We start from the raw sequence: 20480 nt of genomic DNA on the forward strand, positions 1-20480 counted from the left end.
CGTGGTGATCGGGGCCAGTGATGTGTGAGGACGAAAGAGCGCCCCAGTGGGAATTGCAGAGTATGTACAGTACACTGTAACCAAAGGTTTGACTTGCTGGCCACACTTAGCAGCTAATACATTTCCTGGCTCTCTCCTTCACCTGCGGGACTCTAAGCATTCTCCGCAGCCCAGCTTAGAAGCTGCTGCCTCTGAGACGTTTTCCCAGACTTGCCTGGGCAGAGTTTGGCAGTGCTCCCCGTGCTGTGCTGCCCTGACACCTGTCGTTCTGTGCTGTGACGGTCTACCTCCCTGCCTTTTCCGCCAGCTGAGAGTTCTCAGCTCACAGCTAGGCCGCTCAGTATGTGTTTTTGAGTATCTGAACCCCAGATTTAAAGGTGTGCTGGGTGCGCACTCAAAGCTGTTATTACTTGTGTTACTGATTCTCAGTATTGGATAGGTCTCTGTGTTGCTTGGGCTGTGTGGACTGCACAATTTTGCTGTCTGGACCATCCTGATCTCCTTGGCAACCGTGAGCATCATCTTCTTCCTGGATGCCTCGTGTGGGTGTTTGTCTTAACGTCTCTGGGATCTCCCTCTCATTTCCTCTGTATCAACAAGTCCTTTTCAAACTCTCATGGAGGGTCATTCCGTGCACCTAAACTCAAGGCATTTAACAGCGTTTATTCTTCCTTCCTGGCAAAATGTCGAGCCATAAAATTCATTTGGCAAGAGAAAAGGATTTCTTCCCATTTCGTCGTGAAATCATTGTGCTTAATCCAACAATCCCAGTGTTTCCAATGGAAACTGAAGATAACCTTTGCCATAGACACACAGAGTGTTTCCACCCTGCAACTTTCCGGGACCTTTCATTTCTTCCACCAGCGGAGAAAGTGACCTTTCTGTTTGAGCATGCACAAAGGTTGACATGAGCCTTGGCACGATTTTAAGCCTTTTCAGTAAGGCCCCTACGTTGCCTCAGGCGGTGGGTGAACTTCTCCGGGATCCCTGAGCCTCCGTTTTCCAGGGACTGGTGCTCTGGGAGCCCACCCCTTCCCGCAGGGCCTCCTGCCTCAGGTCCCAGCGCAGGGCCCAGGGCTGTAAGCCAGCCTCTGCCCTCATCCCTCAGTTCTCCTGGCTGGCATCTCTTCTTCCCGGCCGATGGAGGCTTTGCAATTTCTGATGGAGGATGCTGGAATACAGTTTGATTGGGGGGGGTGGGGGGCGGTGATTAAAAGAACCAATAATCCACAGCATTTTTCATGTTGGATACGTTGTGAATTGTCTCAGGAGAAAGGCTTTTTTTTTTTTTTTTTTTAGTGGATCTGTCATGTTCACGGTTCAATATCTGGTAAATAGATGCTGCTGATATTCTTTGTGGGAAGCCATGCCACAGGGTTAAAATAATTTAAGGTGTTAGAACCACATTACAGAATCTTCTTTAAATGTTGGGAAAGCTTGCTCTTGTCCTGATCATTCTAATAGAGAGGGTTCTGTCATTTTAGTATATTTCCTTTGAGGGTTTCTTCTTTTTTAGCATATTTTTAATTTTCTACATTCAGTTAGGTATCCTTTTATTCATTTAAGCATTTTTTGCCCTCTTCCTAACCGGGATAGCGGCCGTATCTTCCATAACCTAACCATTTCCCAGTGTCAGTTTGTGGCACAAGTACTAAAGTGCTGCTTCCTTACCGCACACCCCGTTATACTTGGATTTGTATTTTGAAGGTGGGTGTTTTAGAGCCTCCATTTAATATTCTGCTGTTGACAGTTTTGTGGTGAAGTAGTCAGCTTGCTAAGAGTTTGGGGTACACACACTTATTCTCAGAGGTAAGTTGAGGGGGTCGGTTTTGGGGGGGCCCGGAGCTGAATCCTCCCGTTCCAACCAAGGGAGGAGGACCTGGAGAAAGCACGGCTTATCTGAGGGCTTCCAGGACGTTCACTGCCATGGCTCAGTGGGTGCTCTATTTATAAGTCCTGGATAGAGACTGGCTAGAAAGGAATTAGGAGGCCCATCTCCCACCGGGACTGAACAATTTGATGGAGGCAACTGGGCGACACGCAGAAAATGAGCTTCGCCTGCAAGCCCCGGGAACCGCAGGTCACCTCCGGCCCGAGGGACAGACCAGGTGGAGTGAGGCGTCCAGGCTTGTCCTGGGGTCCCTCCCAGCTCCTGCTGTGCGGCCCCCAGCCTCTGCCTTCCCTCCCCCTGTCCCCCTGCCTCTCCCAGAGCCCCACCTCCAGAGGGCAGTGACGGAGCCCCCAGATCTTGTTATCTCAGGACTTAGCACCACCGACACCCATAACGTGCAGGCACTCGGGAAACCTCAAAGCTTCCTTGGGAGGAGTGAGCTTTGAGGGAGTTTGGGAAGGAAGGAACATTTAGGCTGGAGCACTGGCCTGTGTGAAGGCTGGTGACAGGAGGGATGACGAGGGCCCAGGTGACCCCCGGAGCCAGCTGGGAATTGCAGCCTGGGCCCCATATTGGGTTCTGACACGTGGGGAGCCGTGCTCACCGGCAGGGACAAGCGTTTGGTGTCATGGGTTCAGTGAAGCCACGCGCCTGGGTGCTGGTCTCGTTTACTCTGGGGGGGCTGGGAGGTCCCGCCACCACCAAGGCCGCTTGCTTAGTTGTAATCGTGTGTGAGTTCTGCGCATGGCCTGGTGCCTCTGGAATCTGCTCTCCCCCTCCTGCATCATCCTTCCTGCCACTAGCAGAGCTCCGTCACCTGTGAAGCCTGGACTGGGGCACCCCCTCCCGTGTCCCGGATTTTCCCCACTGGGTACGTTTGTACTTGTCATGAGAGGATTCTAATAGGAAGGGAGCGTCTTCCTTCCACTCGGCTTCCTGGTTCTGTTCTGAGAGCTTCTCTCCACCCATGACCCCTGGGAGCCAGCGCCATGGCCTCGAGACGGCCCCTCGGCACTCCCTGTTTCCCCCCCAGGTTGCCTCTGGAGGGTCCAGATCAGGAAGCTGTCAATCAGGGCAAGCTGTCAATCCGAGGGCAATCTCTGGGCTTATTGACACTGTGTGCGAAACCAGATGCAGCCCCTGGGACCCCCAGCTGGGGTGCCAGACGCTTCCTGGAGAGTGTCCTGCCCGCCGCATCCCTCCCCCAGGTGTAAGGGCCTTGTTTGTGTCAGGACAGCCCTGGGAGGAACTTCAGAGTTGATAAGATCCTAAATTTTAGATTTGCAGCCTGGGTGGGGTCGGGTGGGTTCTTTCCCCTTGTACTTACAAAGCGCTTTCTAGACCCGGCCCCCTTGCTACATGAGAAGCCAAGTACCACCACCCTGCTCTGACCTACTTTTGTGACTTTTCTTTTAGTTTGTTTAAAGTGGTTAGCAATGAGGTCCCTCCAGGATGCAGTTAGTGCGGTTTCGTTTATGAAAAGGAAAATCTGGGGTTTCCCCGGCATCTTATACTAGGATCTCAGAACAAACCTAAAGCAGGTGCACGGAGGAGAGGGGACGGCGGTACAAAATCTGCTCTGGATCTCAGTGCTTAAACCCATCCCCCACCCTGCTCCTCCTCCTCCACAGCCCAGTTCTCTGTGGAGGGCAGGGGTCTCTGGGAAGGCTGCACCCCAAGCCTGACTCTTCCCTCCTGCCATCAGGCTGCAAGGATGGGATGAGACAAGAGGCCGCAAGGCTCGTGTGTGCTCTCATCCCTCATCCTGGCCTCGGGATGTGACAGTGTCCTTTGTTTCTGCCTTTGCAAAGGCCCGGGTGGCACCAGGAAGGCTTGTTGGCAAATTTGGGGGCTACTCAGAGCACACCTTGGGGCCTGTGCTCTCTATCCTCGCTCCGTCCCCACTCCCGCAGTCAGCCGGGGTGTGACCAGTGCCCGCCGAGCCGGCCGGTGTGTCAGCTGCGGTCTCCACAGTGGCTTTCTGTTCTGCGTACCAGGCAGGAGGGTCCACTCGTCAGCAGCCTCCTCACGTCCCCATTAGCCGGAGGGCCTGGCCTGTCGCCCTGGAGGCCCCGCCGCCCTGCGGGGACGCATTTGCTCAGCTTTCCTCAGGGAGTCCCCTTGTCACCAGTGTTGCAGAGCACGGCAGCCACTAGCATGTCACATGTGGCTGGCGGGGCCTCCAGATGTGGCTGGTGTGACTGAGGAAGTGAATTTCTAATTTATTTAGATTTAAAAGCTGATACTGGATTCAGTTACTGGAAAATTTTTAAGTGTGTTTGGAACAACTTTGGTATGCGACTCTGCTTATTCAGATCATGTTTCCAATGACAGTTTAGCATCTGAATTGCGATGTGCTGTGAGTGTAAACTACACACTGGATTTCAAAGACTTAGTGTGAAAAAAGAATGTGAAGTATCTCATTCATGGTTTTATGCTGATTATGTGGTGAAACAATATTTTGGAAATGTTGGTTTAATTAAAGTATATTATTTGTATGTTGTCACTTGTTTCTTTTTACTTTTTTAAGATGACTGCTAGAACATTTGAAATTAATGTGTTTCATGTTGTATTTCTGCCGGCCAGCTCTGACCTTGGTACTCAAACCTCTGAGCCTGTTTTTGCTGGAAATGTGATTGGTGGTCCTTTGGGGGGAGCAGTTAAGGTCTTGGGGGTATCTTTGGCCCCCAAATTTTGGATTAACTTTTGGGAGGCCCATGATGTTTTGAGAGGAACACATCAATGAAAAAAAAATTAAAAAAACATATTTTTTTTGTTTTTATTAAACTTAAAAACATATTTTTATGTTTAATAAAACATTACTTCTTAATTGTGCAAGTGTTACATATTTCTTGTGGGAAAATTAGAAAATACTGATTAGACGAAATTAACCATCCAGTTTTGGAAGGAGAATACGTGGATTTTCCAGCAATGTTTTCTAGCAGTGTTTCCAGCAGTCTTTTGCTTAGGTAATCATTAGCATAAAAATACCACTTTGCATTATTGCAGAGACCTTCAAGATGATTTCACATTCTGTATCTCCTTCATAAATGTGTGCACCCTTCTTCAAGCACCCTGATAAATAGGGCTGGTGCTCCAGGCAGTTGGACCATGGCAGAGGAAACCAGCCAAGACTTCAAAGGGGGCTGTAGCTGGTTGGACACTGATAAGAAGGAAATCTTCTAGAAGTTGGGCCGAGCACTTGAGTTTAGTGTTGAGGCTGGATAGGGACTCCATGACAGAATGGACCCATCTGGTTGGGAGTCCTTCCTTGTGCTGGAAGTGGATTTACCTGATTTTACTCACTGTGTGTGTTTTGCCCCCAGGCAGGGACTGTGGAATCCTTTGGTGAGCTCATTCAATTGAGAAACAGTTTTTTCCCCGAGTCCACTTTTCCAAGCCCTGAAGGAGAGCTGAAGCTGTAAGACAACTCAGACTCTGTCCAACACTGAGACTTGTTTGAGAAAACATTGGCCACCTCTGATGCGGTGACACGTGACCTCAGATAGTAAAGAAAGACATCCTCCAACACTGAGTGCAGAGGGGCCCAGTGTGTTTGGGAGTGGGATACTCCTCCTGGTTTAGCATCCCCTCCCCTCAATTTCTGGTGTGGCAGGAGCCATGGAAAGATAATAAGGAGGGTGGCTCAAATCATTTTGTACATTCTGTGAAGGTGTTGGCCTCTCCAGGCGTGCTTGCCTAGGCCACCATTCTCAGGATTCAGAGAGCTCTGAGGTGTCCAGCTGGGCCCTGTGGGATTAGCCGACTGTGTTAATTGTCCCCTTTTTCTTCATCAGTGCTGGTTGGCAGTGTACTGAGTACAGAGATTCATCATGTCATCAGTAGAGCGACTGCTGGAAAAAAAGTCGTGTCTCAATGGAGACATTTTTTTTAAAGGCATAAGAGGAGCTTTGTTGGTCACGAGTTTCTATAGTGACCACTTTTGTAAGACCAAGAATACTTATGAATCCTACTACCTTGCTTGTCTTCTGTAAAATCAGATTTTTTTATCTTCCGATTTGTGAAAAGCAAGGCACACCTGGGCAGGGAAGACCAACGTGCCCTGAGAATTGCTCTGGGAAGCATGAGTGGTGGGTTGGCACACTCCAAGGAAAACTTTGTTAGCCATCCCTACCCCAAGGGGACATGGCCGATGGCTGGTGCCTGGGCCTTCTTTCAGAGGCCCTTGCTGTGAGGGCAGAAGGCATCTCACTTCCCGTGTGCCCCCTCTCTGACGGGCACAGAGTAGCTGTGATTTATCCCTCCCCCAGGGAAGTCACTGCTGAAAAGAGAGAAGTCTCACTTACAGCCTGTACCAAAGACCTGCTGAATGCTAAGATCCCGAATCGTCAGCTTGTAAAGACGCAGTAGCATCCCTTTAAACTTTATTCTGTATTTCTTAACTGCACAGGCAAACCATACCGTAAAAATAAAGACATCTTTTAAAAAGAAACTCCTAATCCTGCTAATCTAGCATCTGATATATCTTCTTTTTCCCAAAGTCTCTGTACACACGCAGACCTAATTTTTATTTGGTAATAATCAAGGCGGAAGCACAATTAGCTTTTTTGACTTTTCGTTTATTGGTATCTTAACTATTCTTTCCTGTTATATAGAGTTTTCATAGTTACTGTTTAATGGCTGGCACACTCATCCAGCAACTTGGTAAACTGTAATTGTCTTAATCAGTCTTTATTTTGTTTTCTGTTCTTAACGGTATCCTTTCCCCTTTGTTTCTGTAGGAAGTTCTCCAGCAGCTGATCGTAATGAATTTGCCCAATGTCTTGATGATTGGCAAAGACCCGCTGTCTGGTGAGTGAAAGCCACCGCCCGACACACCACCCCACCCCCTGTAGAGCCTGGGCAGTGCCATCGGCCCTGGGCAGCTGTCAGAGGCAGAGCTCTGACTGCCAGCTTGGAGCCAGCACAGTGAAAGCACGTGATCATACGGGTGTGATTGTAAAGGGTGGGTTTACTACCCTGAGGCATCACGCCAAGAACACATTTCTTCCTTAAGAATATATCCTCTGACCCCTGGGATTCGAGCACAGAGGCAGGCGAGGCCTCGGGCTTAGGGGCCCGAGTTGTATGGTGGACCCCCAGCGGTCTCTCCTCACACCATCGTGGGGTGTGGTCTCTATTGGCAGGAAAGAATCTTTGGAGGGAGCTAATGTCCCTTCCGCTGGGATCCTGTGCTGCTTTATTCCCCTCATGGTAGATCTCACCGGGACATCCTGTTGTGTGTCTGTTTTCACGTCTCCCTCTGGTCTCTGAGGCCCGAGTGGGCAAGGTTCTAAGTCCTAGTCTCGGACACTCGGTGTGACTTTGAAAGACTGAAATGTCCTCCTGGACACCTTCCAGAGAGCCAGAGCTTAGTTCATACCTGACAGTTAAGACACTGGGTTGGTTAAACAGGGTGATAGATTTCCTCCCCTCCACATTTGTGTGCGTACACCTGTACCCATGGCTCATGGATGAAAGCTTGCAGGCCCCAGGGACAGACGTGCTTGCTGACTGGAACTTCCCTGGTTCCCGTGGAGACCTTGTTAGCCTCCTGGACTAGGTGTGGAGTCAAGGAATGCAGGAAGGATCCCCCACATTAGAGGCTTTGCAGAAGGAACTGAAGCGTCCCTCTGTCGGTACCCCCTCGCCCTGCTCTCCGTGCAGTCTGGCTGTCCTTGCTCCTGTCCACGTGAGCTCAGTTGGCTGGAGAGCAAAGGAGAAGTGTACCAAGTGACCCGTCGAGGACGTTTCTCATAGAGGAGCCCTGGCCCTGAGAGAAGCAGCAGCTTCTGGGGCCACCGGGCTGAGGGCAGCTGAGCACTTAATCACTTTGTTCGTGGAGGCGGGCCTCCTGGGTCCTCCTGGGCCCCACTTCCCTTTTTCTCTACGGGAGCCAAAGGAAGGGAGTTCCGTGACCTCCTGTTCGCCTTCGGCGCCGCTGACCCGTGAGCACCCCCAGCCTCACACATTGGCCCTGCAGAGCGCACCCAGGCCCACCTGGCGGCCCCTGGCAGTGAACACCCTGGCCCACTTGGTACGTTAATAACAGGGAGCCCTTGGTTCACGCCACCCCCAGCTCTGCCTTAGGGCCATTTGTTTACTGCCTTTATTTCATGGTTCCCCCAGGTAGAGGACGCCAGATGCCGCCCTGGGCTCCAGGGACAGTTGGGACTCTTGTGTGTCTGCAGGAACATCAGGAAAGTGAGGGTCTGCTTTGCCGAGCAGAACTGTGCTGCTTGTCCTGACTTATTTGAGGGGCTGATGTTAGAAGAGAGATGCCCGGAGAGGTTGGTGGTTCAGGCTTAGTTCTACTATTCCATCTGCTCTAGAGACAGCATCGTAAGATGAGGAGAGGAAAGCAGCGGAGCAGGAAAGAAGGATACTCCCTGCTTGAGCCTTTGGTGAGCCTACTGTGTGCTGGGCATTGGACATGTGTTTAAAGATGGAAAGGAAAATGTGCTTCTGGGGTGTAACCGTGCCATCCCGTTTATAGATGAGAGAACGGCAGCTCACAGAGTTGAAGTGGCAAGCCCTCAGTCACAGAGGGGCCGATTGGGAATTTGCTCCATCCAACCCACGAGCCCGAGCTCCTGTCCGTATCACACACGGACAGGTGTTAGCTTGAGCTGTAGGCGATTGCCAGTGTTCAACCATTTGACCTACAAAAATGACGGCGGCATATGATTCAATCTAATACTAACCACATCCTCCTCCCCCACCCAGGCAGCCTGTCACCCCATCACCCCATCATACTGCATAGTTTGCCACCTTCCCGTTGTCAGTGCCCCCCACCACCTGCTGCCATTTGGAAGCCTGCCCTCTGGGCGCCCCTTCTCCGGCAGGCACCTCCACTCGCCAGAACCCTGGCTCCAGCCCTCCCCCAGCTGAGTCTCTGTTCTAGTCCCTTTGAACCACATGGGGCCAAGAGACTGTCCACATGCAAGGAACCCAGGTCGCACCTCGGGTCTGGCGCTGGACAGAAACACCTGCAGAGATGTGGACGCTGATTTTTTTTTAAATAGTTTTATTAATGTATAATTTGCATACCATGAAATTCACTTACTTTAAGTATACAATTGAGTGATTTTTTTTCATAAGTGGACAGAGTTGTGCAACCTTCCCCAACAATCCAGTTTTAGAACACTGTGGGGAAGCCGCTTTTAAGGTGACAGGTGAATTGCCTGCCCTCTGGTCCCCAGCACCGTATAGAATCAGTGCACATCAATTGAAGAGGTTCTGGCCCCAGTTCTGATGGAGAAGTTGGAGAGATGAGATGGGGAGCCCTGGGAAAGTTAAGGACGAGAATCCCAACTGCTGCAGCAAGCTCAGAAGGCCCCTGGCAGGCAGGGCCTGACTGACAGCAGCTTCTGCGGGCTCTGCTGAGAGGGGAGGGGCTGCCTCCCCTGAAGTCAGGGCTGGAGGGGTGAGAGCTGGGCGCACGCATGGGTAGGTTTTGACAGGAGTGTCGGGGGGGCTCCGAGAGCAGAGGAGGTTGGCAGGAGAGGTGCACCAGCGAGAAGACGCAGACATGAGTGCCGGAGACATATTTGTGGAATGGTGTTTTCTGTTTTAAATTTTAAAAGTAGATGCGTGAAGCATTTGGGGTTTCTTTTAAAATAAAGAACAAAGTTGGTTTCTTTCTTGTGGGGCGGCTTTTTTTTACAAATTCTGCCACATGGCTCAGGAGCATGCCTGTGCTCTTTTTGGCTGATGTTGACACTGTACTGTTATTTATAACGTTTCAGTTTTCGGTTATTTTTTGTTTTTGGTAAATGCATCTCAGTGGAGCCAGGGCAGGGGCAGGACAGATCCCAGCAGAACATCTAGTCAAAACACACACACATACACAGACACACACACACAGACACACACACACACACACACACAACAGAGACAGACACACACACACACACACACACACACACACACACACACTAAATGATCCCAAGACACCGAGCATTTATCCCCCTTCCTCTGACCTAAAAAAGGAAGCTGTCATGACTAAATACTATTAGACGATTTTTCTATATGTCTATCATCCTGCACCCATCAGACAAAAGGATGTTCTCTTTTTTCCTACCCTGGGTGGGATTCAAGGATGGTTTAATGAATGTGAGAAAACACTTCATGTACTTTAAAAATCTGTCCTCAATGTCTGCCCTCCTGGCCCCCAATCCCCATTCTCTTATTTCCTGTTTGTACCTCGAATGACCTCTGGATTTCCTCTCTGATTGTGCGTGATTTTATAATCATCTCCCTGGATACCCGTCCGCGGGGAAGCGTCTGTCCAGCGCCTCGTTACTGTAGATGCCGCTTCTTGGAGCCTGGCCTGGGGTCCTGCAGGACCCTGCTCTAACCCTCCCTCACGTCCATACAGTGGCGTGTAGCAGAAAAGCCTTCCCCGGTGGCTGGGCCGTGTGTGGACCCCCAGGACTGGATGTTGTAGGGTGTCCTTTGTCTTGTTTCCAGTTGGCCAAAATGTATCCTTCCCTCCTACCCCACACCCATTCCTCAGGCAGTGCCCTGGCTTTAATTTCCAAACAGCTGAGCTCTTCTCTCCTCCTGCCCCGCTGCCCACCGGTTCTAGCCCCCACCATCCTCCTGGCTAGCACCGGAGTGGCCTTCTGTCTGCCTGCCTCTCTACCTTTGCCCCGTGCTGTCTGTTGCTGTCTGTTCTCGACACAGCGGCCGGTCCTGTTAGAAAGTTAGATTATGTCACTTTTCTCCCTGTGCTGTGCACCAGCTGTTCCCTCTGCCTGGAATGCTTTTCCCAGATTCTCACAGGAACAGATCCTTCCAGTCTTTGCTTGAATATCACCTTCTCAGTGCAGCCCATCTTGATGACCTCCCTGTTTGCAGCTGCATCCCTCCCTCCTCCTCAGGACTCCCAGCCCTCTTATCCTGCTCTGCCTTCCCTTTCTTCATAACACTTAACGCCCTCCAGTATACGCTCTCATTTACTTATTTTTCCATGTCTGTTGCACTGCTTATTTTTCCCCCTCTAGGATGTAATCTGTCATGAGAGCAGGAATCTTGGGGGGTTTTGTTGTTGTTGCCAATGTCTTCTAAGTGTCTAGAGCAGTGCCTGGCACATAGTAGGTGCTGAATAAATAGAGCATAAGTGCTGGAGACCCACTTTGTCGTTTCTCTCTCCTGTCCCCACTTCCCTCTTCCATCAAGCTAGTGATCCTTACAGATGTTAACCACATGCTCTCACAGATACAACGGTCAAGTGTCCGTGGTCAGGGTCAAGTGAGAGTCGACCTCTGCCCAACACCATGTGTGTGGCTGCCCTAGGCCGGTAATGATGCACTGAAAACTGCCTGCACCCCCGTCTTGCCAGCTGTGCATCCATTAAACATATTTACATGGCTTATCGAAGAGTGTATTCTACATGAGAACCAAGAGATCACAATGTCCGCGGCATCTCTAAAATGAGGGAAGGCGTTGGCCAGAACTTCAGGCTCTGGTTTCTCAGCAGCCAGGCCTGTCACTGTGCCACACACACGAAAAAGACTACATTTGTCTGACAGGAAGCCAGGGTGTTAGCAAATTAATTTCTGCAATGAATCATAGAGCAATCATGCTGGAAGAGAGCACTGTGTTTTCTTCCAAGGTTTGTATCCAAGTGCAGTAGTGGTTTTCAGACTTGTGAATTGCTGATCACTCCTAAGCTGTTTAGAATGGACAGGGTGGAGCCATGTAAGTGCAGAAACCCAGCCCAGAGAGGGGAGGGAACTCATTCAGAGGCACACAGCATGGTGGTCCCATAGGTAAAAGAGGTATTTGTTACCGTAAGTTACGCAGATGGTTAGGTATGTGGACGGTCAGCCAGTGGTTCCAAGCAGGAGGACCAGCCACTGTCATTATTCTGCCTGGTGTCTCTTGAGTTCTAAATGCCAGGCAAGATTCCCGGGTCCAAGGAGGGGCTGATCCCGTATTCGCACCCTACAGGGTCATGTCTGTGAACACAGCTGGAACCTTTGAGGATAGCCTCCCATTAATTGCTGTTCGGTGATCTGGTCCTCGTCCTCAGTTTTTTCTCTCGTGACGGTTACAGAAGGGGCTTCCAGGGACAGAGAGAGCACCTTGAGGAGTCTGAGATTCTGTGCCCCCAGATTCTGTAAACATCCTTCCTTCACAGCTCTTGCAGACCTCCGTTCTCCTGCTGCTCTGGCCAAAGAAACCAGAAGGCCAATTTCTGACCCTCCCAAATAGAAGACGGGAACGCGCTTGCATCCCTCCTCCTCACCGAGGAGCTCAGCCCAAGCCCCCCTCCAGCTTTCTCTGTCAGATGCCCACCATGGGTCCAGTGACCATGGAGACAAATAGGGTGTCTCTGTTCAAGGAGCCCCCAGTCTGCGTTGGGGCAGGAGGGGAGGAAAGTGTCCATGACTAGCCTGTTGCAGGGCGAGAAGCAGTGCGAGCATGCGTCCCACAGAGTGCAAGGCGGGCAATCAGTTCTGCCTGGGCAGGTCAGGAAGACTTCCTGGAGGAGGTGGTATGTGGCAGGGCCTCGAAGAACCCTCGACAGAGCAGCAGAGGGAGGTGTCCAGGTGTGACAAGTTCAGAGGAGTGGAAGTGTGCTGGCAGTCCCATGAGGAGCGGCAAGCTCAGGGCACAGGGAGGAAGTCTCTGTCACAGCTGAAGTTTAGGTTTCAAAGGCCAGCGGGAAACGGAACTCCTGAAACTCCTTGGAATTTAATATTTAACCCTCTAGGATTTACTTGCTCTCCTATCAAGGGCGTCCTTGATGTGCTTCTCAGATCCCATGGAAACCTTCCCTCACTGCACCGCTCTACCTTTTGATGACGAGCTGGAACCCCTGAGGGCCAGTGCACCCAGGGGCTGGCTCACCTCCAACCCCGGTGACCGGAGAGAGGCCTCCAAGTCTGGTTTATTACAAACAGTCTTCCTGCCGCTGAGATTGTTCTTTTAGAAAGCGGGCGGGCTGCCTTCCCTCCCCTGCCACCTTCCTGTGGCTCTGCCCGCCCCAGTGCCCTGCTTGCCAAGTGACGTGGTGGGTCGAGGGTCTGCCATTAGGTGTTAATGAGCGATTCTTGAGTTCTTTTTCCCAACCTTAAGCTATTTTTTCATTTCTCCTGAATTCTGATCATGTTTGTATATATATATAAAACTTTCGTGTTTGCAGAAACCTTAGGTCCTTTAAATGAGGAGGGAAGAAGTAAGTAAATAAAGAAAAGCTAATCTTGCAGGCATTCGATCCTCTTCATGCTTCCTGTTTTCTCCTGGAGGGAGCAGGTTCAGAAAAGCACCCACACGCGATTTCACATGGCATGGCTTGCGGCCTGCTTCTTTGCTTCTGTGCGGCCTGCTGGATTGAGAAATGAATTCTCCGGTCCATGTAGCGCGCAGGGGGTTGCTGGGCCCTTGAGCTGAGTGCCAGCACTTAGCTTTTCTAGGAACGTGAAAAGCTTGGTTAGCAGCAAGCACAGCAATCGTTAGAGCGTGGCCAGATGCCAGCCTTCGGAGCAGCCGCGGGACCTGCCTGGAAACCAGACTTTGTTTGGTCACCTCCTAGTGATGGGCTGTACACAGAGAGGGGGCTCCCCGGCTGCGTGACCGTGCATGGCGTCCAGCGGGACTGCTCTCTGCGGCCGTGGCTGTCCGAGGAGGAGGGATGAGCTCTTACTTGTCAAAGGTCTCTGTGTTCACCGATAATATTGGGGCTTTGCGTTTTCTGCCTGGTGCGTGGGAGGGACCCTTTCTCAGATCACCTCCAGCCTCTGCCACCGTCTCACCTGCAGCCAGTGCAGACTCTGGGTCGCAAGCTGCGTTCTTGTGGTTGCTGCTCCTTTTCTGATCTTCAGTCGTTTGGTGCTAGGGAATGAATTAGTTCTCAGCTTCTGCGGCCTAGGCAGGCTGGGCTAAGGAGTCCTGTTTGATGATGGCGCTGTCTGAGGGGCTTGATGTAGCTGTTGAAGTCGCTCTCTGGGAGTGGCTGCCTTGCGGCATCTGGGCAGAGGTTCTCGTTACCCACACGAGGTGGTGTGAGGGATCCCTGCGGGTGGGGGCAGGCTTGGGGTGGGGGTGAAGGAGAGACGGTGGGATAACAGGGCCCTGGGTCAGGGTGCGCTCTGGAGCCACCCACATCATTTCAAACAGACGTGTGGCTTCGTGCCTGCGAAGTCCACGTGTGATAAACGTTTGTTGAATGACTAATAAATGGGGGAGCGCCTGGTGGGGGTCACACGTGTAACGTTCTAGGTGTAAGAAGTCTAAGTGAGGGTTTCCTAGGAGTCGCTCTCCAGGCTGTGAGGTGCTTGCCTCCCATCCCATGACCTGGGACGGGTATTATTATGGAGGGTCCCTAAGTGCCCACCCGCGAGGAATTACCGTCCACACTGTTCCTCATGGAACCCAAGGTAACCGTGTCAAAATAATAACAGCTCTTCTCAGTGTAAGCAGAGCCCCCAGGAGAGCCCATAGAACTGTGCCCGTGCGGGTGAGTCTTGAGATGTCATTATGCATTGAGGAGAAACAGGGTCACGTTCAGTGCAGTGCTATCTTCAAATCAGTGAGACAGCCCCATAATCATCCTTATGAAATGACTGGTTTTTAACTAAGAAACCAGGGAAAGCACAGTGAGTGGTTGACTCCAGCACATAAGTCAGAGGAGAGCAGAATGTAGAATTATAAAGAAAAAAAAAAATACACACACACACAGAGACACGTATATCTCCATCCCAACAAGAATGGAAACTGAAAACGTTCTCTTTGTTTTTCTCCCTGAGACACGATGCTAACAGTTAACCGTCAGTCACTCAATCAGCAGACGCTGGCTAGAGACCTGCCCTGTGGCACGGGGATCAGACGCTAAACCAGAGAGAGCCCTGCTCTGGAAGGAAATGTAAATAAATAATGGCAGTTTCAGGGAGGGGGATGGTAGCGAGTTAGGAGAGAGCAGGTGGTGACCAAATCTCAGTTCTGTGGCTCGGCTTGTCTGAGCCTCCTCTTGTTTGTAACATGGAGCTAATACCGGCCTTTGGGGATTGCTCTGGGGATTAAGTCAAATGATAGCATGTTATATGAAAGTGCTGTAATGGACTGTAGAGGTGAAGGGCACTTGGGGAGGGCAGGATTAACTCCAGTGGGTCAGTCCTTCCAGGCTGAGAGGGTTAAACCCTCACCCTGGCTGGCGACTCACGGACCCAGGGCCTCTGGGGCTGTGGTCCTCCTGGAAAGGGCTGTTTGCCTTCCTTTGTCTAAATCCCCACCTTGACACCCCAGTGATCACTTATACACAAGATTGATTTTCCGTATCCAGAGAATGTATGAACATTCAAATGACTGCGTCTTAGAGAATCAAAGAGTAGAGCCAAAAGGACCCCACTGATTGTGTAGCAGGCATGGAAGCTGGGTTTCGTTTCATGTGCCAGCTTTCATTGCGTGTCAGGCAGTGGCTACATCGAGAGTGCTGTGTTCAGAAGGATTCTGAGGCCTCCTTCCAGGCTCGGTAAGAAAGTGTTATGATTGACTAGTTATGTCTGCCACAGACTCAAGATTAGAAAGTCATGGAATTTTCCAATCCTGATCTGATTCAGTCTCCACATTTTAGAGGCTGGTGTACTTTAATTGCCCCACTATATTTCTATCCCCAGGTCCACCTTTATCACACGTGCGGTATCAGTTTCCCTTCTGTTTTGGAAGCTGATTGCTACACACATCTGTAGCATGATGTATAATTTAGGTCAGCCTATATGCATTCCGTTTCTGCTAAGAAAGGCTGGAGTGAGTTTCTCTGTGTCAAGACTCCAGGAAGCAGGTAGTAAAGTAAGTAAGTAAGATTTTTCTTAGACTCGACCATTAGCTCAGGCTGTCATGGGATTCCCCCTGGGGTTGTGGGTAGGTGCAAAGGGTGTCTGATGTGTTCGGCCCTCCCCCCACCCATTGGTTGCTTGTGACTCACTAGGTACAGAAATCCACGTTGCTTCCTACCCTGCCTCCCATTTCTCATGAAAACCCACTCTAATAAGCTTAAGCACAAAGCGTTTATAATTTGACAAGCAGCACCATATTCTCTTGTGTCTAGGCCTTTTCATGTGCTATTCCCTGTGCCTGAAAAGCCCCCAAATCTCTCCTCATCCTGGGGTCTCAGCTCAGAAGTCATTTCCTTTAGGAAGCCTTGAGTGATCTTTACTACAAACTAGTTGTCCTTCCTCTGGGTTCCCATAGAAGTTGCTGGTTTTCTTGGTCTGAGCTCAGAGGACTGTGTTGATTATGGGTATGTTCTCAGCAAGCACCCAGCACCTAGTAGGTGCTTGGGAGGGAGCTGTCTGTAGGGTTGTTTCTTCTTTGCCTGTGTAACTGTGTCACTGAGCCATCCTTGCCGGCAAGGACCCGGTAGAGAGTCTTATGATGTGTTTTGGAACTATTCAAAACCCACAATCTGGTAGATTTTGAAAATAGCAGAAATCCTGAGAGAAATTGGGCATCAGCTTTCCATGAGAAATGAGGGAACTTCTGCTTTTCTCTCTCTCTCTCTCTCTCTTTTTAAGTTTCCTAGGAATTTGTGTAGGGGTAAAAACCACAGGATACATTTGTTAATAGCACATGTTTTTATTCACTTAGCTTGGTGAGAATGAGCACGGCACCGCTTCACGTGAACGAAGGCAGAGGTGAATTTCCTAGTGCCCTGTTCACCACCAAAAAGCGTATTTTAAATAATTATTCCCTGAACATTTTTCTAAAATTAATTCTCTACTTTTAAAATCCTTTCTCCCCCTCTGTTACAAAACCTAGCAAACTGGAATTCCATACTTTCCCAACAGTGCTCTGGATCAGATTTAGTTTTTTCTTGCTGTCTGATGGGTGTAAATGAATGAATGAAGGAATGAATGAATGACTCACGGTTGTTATTGTGTGTAACTACAGGATGCTGAGGGAGCAGAGCCCTTCATTCTTTCACTGAACAGCCTCAGACTGTAGTTTTAAGCCCTCGTGTATGTGTGCAGGGTTTCTCGTCTCTTCCTTGCTATCGGATAACCGGCTTATCCTCTCGCTACTCACAGTGGGCCTTTCTTGTGCTCCTTTCCACTTTTAATTTGCCGGTTTTGTCTGCTGTCGGCTGGGAGAAGGGATCATCGGAGTTGTTTAAGTTATCCAGAGTATGATATAATTAGGTCCTCTGGGGCCTTTGCTGTGAAGAGTACATAAAGCTTCTTCGTGAACTCTGACTTCTGTTTGAGCTGATCCAAGGCCCTTAAAATACTTTCTTCTTGTGTGTCAGCTCTGCTGGCTACAGCACCAGGTAGACGGCCTATGAAAGGTGAATCACTGCAGACGAGGAGCTGGTGACAGCTGTGGGGGGGGGGGTTCTGTACTTGTTATATCCACCAAAGGGCTTACGAGGGTCCCTTGCCAGTCATCTGGGGACGGACCGTGAAGGGAGAGAGGTGAGGACAGCCACGTGGGCTGTCATGAGCACTGTGGCCAGGGGAAGATTTTGGTGAGACTGATTGGAGTTTTTAATACTCTGGTGGGCATGTCCTTTTCTTTGTATCAGAACTAAAACCGTGACTGATCACCACCTCAGCCTTCATAGAGAAGTGAGTCATTGTGGTGGTACACGTATTTATTGTCTATGGATTAGAGCCTCTTGGGCCAAATAAAAGGCCTCAGGTGGAAAAAAAATCCATTAAAGTCTTTGAGAATTTTTCCGTTTCAAACATTGATGAAGTTCTACACTTATTAGCAAAGAGAAGGTTTGATCATCATGGGTTGATCTGCAACACCAGACCTGATTGATTCTTAAGAGTGTGGAATCTGAGTGCCCCCCAGCCCATCCCACCCACCTTCAGACTAGGCGGTGGGAAGGGGGATGCCAAGCCCCCAGTTCTGAGACTTGACCATAATCATGTCATCTCAGGAAAAGCTGTTTTTAGCTATTTCTCAGGTGAGAGATATTAGGATGAAGTCACATGTTACTCCATACATGCCTGACACCCGAGGACCCTAAGTGAACCACAGCACTAGTTTTGAACATGAGTTTGGTTTTCTTCATCCCAGGTGTCATGGATGATGCTTTGGACCATTTTAGCACAATGTGAGTGGGTGTTGGTAAGCCTTTCAGGAAAACAATGCTTTTTCTAGCATGTCCCTTCTCCCCCCAAAGAGAACAGGATATTATGAAAAGGGCAGAGAACCGTAGAGCTTCTCACCCGAAAGGCACCCTGCACGTCACCCAGGCCAGCTGCCTCCCTTTCACAGATGTGGAAACAGAGACTGGGAAACAGAGTACAGCTTGTTCCCGTCACAGGCCTCCTGGTGACCAACTCAGGTCTGGAGCTCCTGTATCCTGACTCTGTTTATTTAAGTGACTGAAACTGATAAACAGATGAAGACGCATTTGGCCTCAAGCATGATGGAAAAGACACAGTGTAAAATGATGAAATAGGATTTTTTGGCCGGATTGGCAAAGCTGAGAAGGAGTAGTATAAAACAGTGTTGGTCTGGGCGTGGGGAAGTGGGATTTATGGTATACTGGTTGTGAGAGAAAAATGGCAGAGCCTTTCTGCAGGGCAGTTTGGAAGTAGGAAAAGCTTGAAAGATGAGTTTATCCTGAAGGAGGGAGTCAGGATGTCCATAAAGAATTAGCTGTAAGATGTTCTTTGTAGCATCGTTTAGATTAAAATATTGAAAAATCAGATCTCTGGAAAGGGAGTGGTTGAATTCGTTTGTGGCCTTTGTACAAAGTAAGTATGAGACCATCAAAAATGATGTGTGTGTGGTGTCTGGGACTTGCTTTGGGGGATGCTCCAGCCAGACACTGAGAAACAAAGGCGGCGGCGGTGGGGAGGAGATGGAATAAATGTGCAAAATGCTGGTAATGTGAAGCGGGTGACGAGCATGGGGGTTCACTTTACTCTTCTCCTTCGTCTGTATGAGATTTTGCAGGATGGAAAGGCAAGTTTGTGTCCATTCTTATTTCAGAGTCGATTGAGTATTTTCCTGTGGGGACTGTTCTCGTCCATTGTACTTTGCTTACCACACACACTAAAAAGCGATGCTCATATTCATTCATTATCATGGAAAGATTTTATGATACATGTGAACGGAAAAGGGCCACAAATAGTTATGGACGGCATTCTCATTTGGTTTAAGAAAAAAACAAACCCATATGGAGAAAACAGATGGAGTGTGTACACCTTAAGTGCATATCACTGGGTAGAGAGGGGTTTTTTTTAGCTTATTTGATTTTTTTTTCCCCCTGCAGCAGATCTGTATATATCACTGGTGAAATTTTACAAACAGTTGAGCTTAATTAACTGTGTTGCTCTTTTGATTTAGGGAAGAGTATGGAGGAGATTAAGAAGGTGCTGCTGTTGGTGCTGGGCTGTGCTGTCCAGGTAGGGACTGGGCAGGGGGCAGAGAGGAGGGCTCTTAGGTTTGGGTTTGTGGGGATAAAACACCCCCTTCGGTGAGGTAGGAGTGAAGCTGCTTTCAGCCCAATAGGATGGAAGGTCGCAGGGTTCCTGCGAGAGACGTGACACTGTCTTAGGTGGCAACCATTTCTAGCACCAGGGCACCTTGGGCAAGAGGCCAGGTGGGGATCCCTGGGGCCGGGTGCCATTAGCAAATTGTCCCCAGTGTAGGAACATCTAGAGCAAGGGTCAGCACACAACCTGTGGGCCAAATTTGACCTGCCACCTATTTCTGTAAACAAAGTTTTAGGGGGACACAGCCATGCTGATTCCTTTACAGATTACCTGTGGCTGCTTTCACACTACACCAGCAGAGCTGAGACCCATGGCCTGTCCAGTCTAAGATTTTTTTTTTTTTTTTTTACCATCTGGCCCTTTACAGATGAAGTTTACCAACTGCTGCCCTAAACCAGCTGTTCTTGATCTTTACTTGTTTAAGAATCCCCTGGAGAGCTTGTCTGTGTCCCACCCCCCGGTGTTTTTAAAGACAACCCCCCCAGGTGATTGTGCTATACGTAGTCTGAGCCGCTTCTAGAGAAACCTCAGTGTGAGGGGGCTGGCTGGTAGGAGGGCAGAGCACTCTTGCTTATAGAAGAAAAAGCCAGGGATGGGGTAGGTGTCTCCTTTTGAAACTATTTCTGTGGCTCTGGCGGCCCTAGGTTGCCCTTGTAAAACAGTTTCATTAACACTTGTAACCCTCCACAGTGTGAGAGGAAAGAGGAATTTATCGAAAGAATCAAACAGCTGGACATTGAGACACAGGCCGGGATCGTGGCCCATATACAGGAGGTAGGTGGGGAGCTTTGTGGGGCTTAGCCGTGGACCATTGCTCCCATGGCACCCAGCAGGCAGGCCCTCTCCACCAGTGAAAATTCTAAAGAGCACATCACCCATTAATGATTTTGCTAATTGTAGGTTTCAGACACTACAGACAAATTGATTCGATTTGGAAAGGTAGCTGTCAGCAAGCTAAAATAAAGTGGCGGCTAAAATGAAAAAAATTTTTTAAAAAAACCTCAATCAAGTCTTCTTTTGCCTCTTCTTCTTGCCTAATATGGATTCAGACTATTTTTAAGAGCTGTCAAGTGGTTTAGGCTCAGAATTTGATTTACAGTCCCTGAAAATGTATTCTGGCAAATGTC

The 20480-nt window shown here is 49.6% G+C and overlaps 1 protein-coding gene across 14 annotated transcripts in view; it reads left to right on the forward strand.

Moving 5' to 3' along the window:
* Positions 1 to 20480, forward strand: part of CCDC88C (coiled-coil domain containing 88C) — a 125218-nt gene that overhangs the window by 45827 nt on the left and 58911 nt on the right. For 11 of the 14 annotated variants that reach the window (XR_014260946.1, XR_014260947.1, XM_082451153.1 and 8 more), the window contains exons 4-6: positions 6634 to 6703; positions 19205 to 19263; positions 20044 to 20127. Coding sequence is in view for 11 of the 14 variants with exons in the window: in XM_082451153.1 (XP_082307279.1) it covers positions 6634 to 6703; positions 19205 to 19263; positions 20044 to 20127 (213 nt within the window). In the remaining 3 variants the exon portion in view is untranslated. Of the gene's footprint in view, positions 1 to 6633; positions 6704 to 8238; positions 8296 to 13981; positions 14766 to 19204; positions 19264 to 20043; positions 20128 to 20480 lie in introns of those variants that run through there. The other 3 variants (XM_082451160.1, XM_082451161.1, XM_082451162.1) reach the window with 3 other exon arrangements.

The sequence above is a fragment of the Balaenoptera physalus genome (genome assembly GCF_965194825.1).
Source record: "Balaenoptera physalus genome assembly, chromosome: 2".
In the NCBI taxonomy this organism is placed as follows: Eukaryota; Metazoa; Chordata; class Mammalia; order Artiodactyla; family Balaenopteridae; genus Balaenoptera; species Balaenoptera physalus.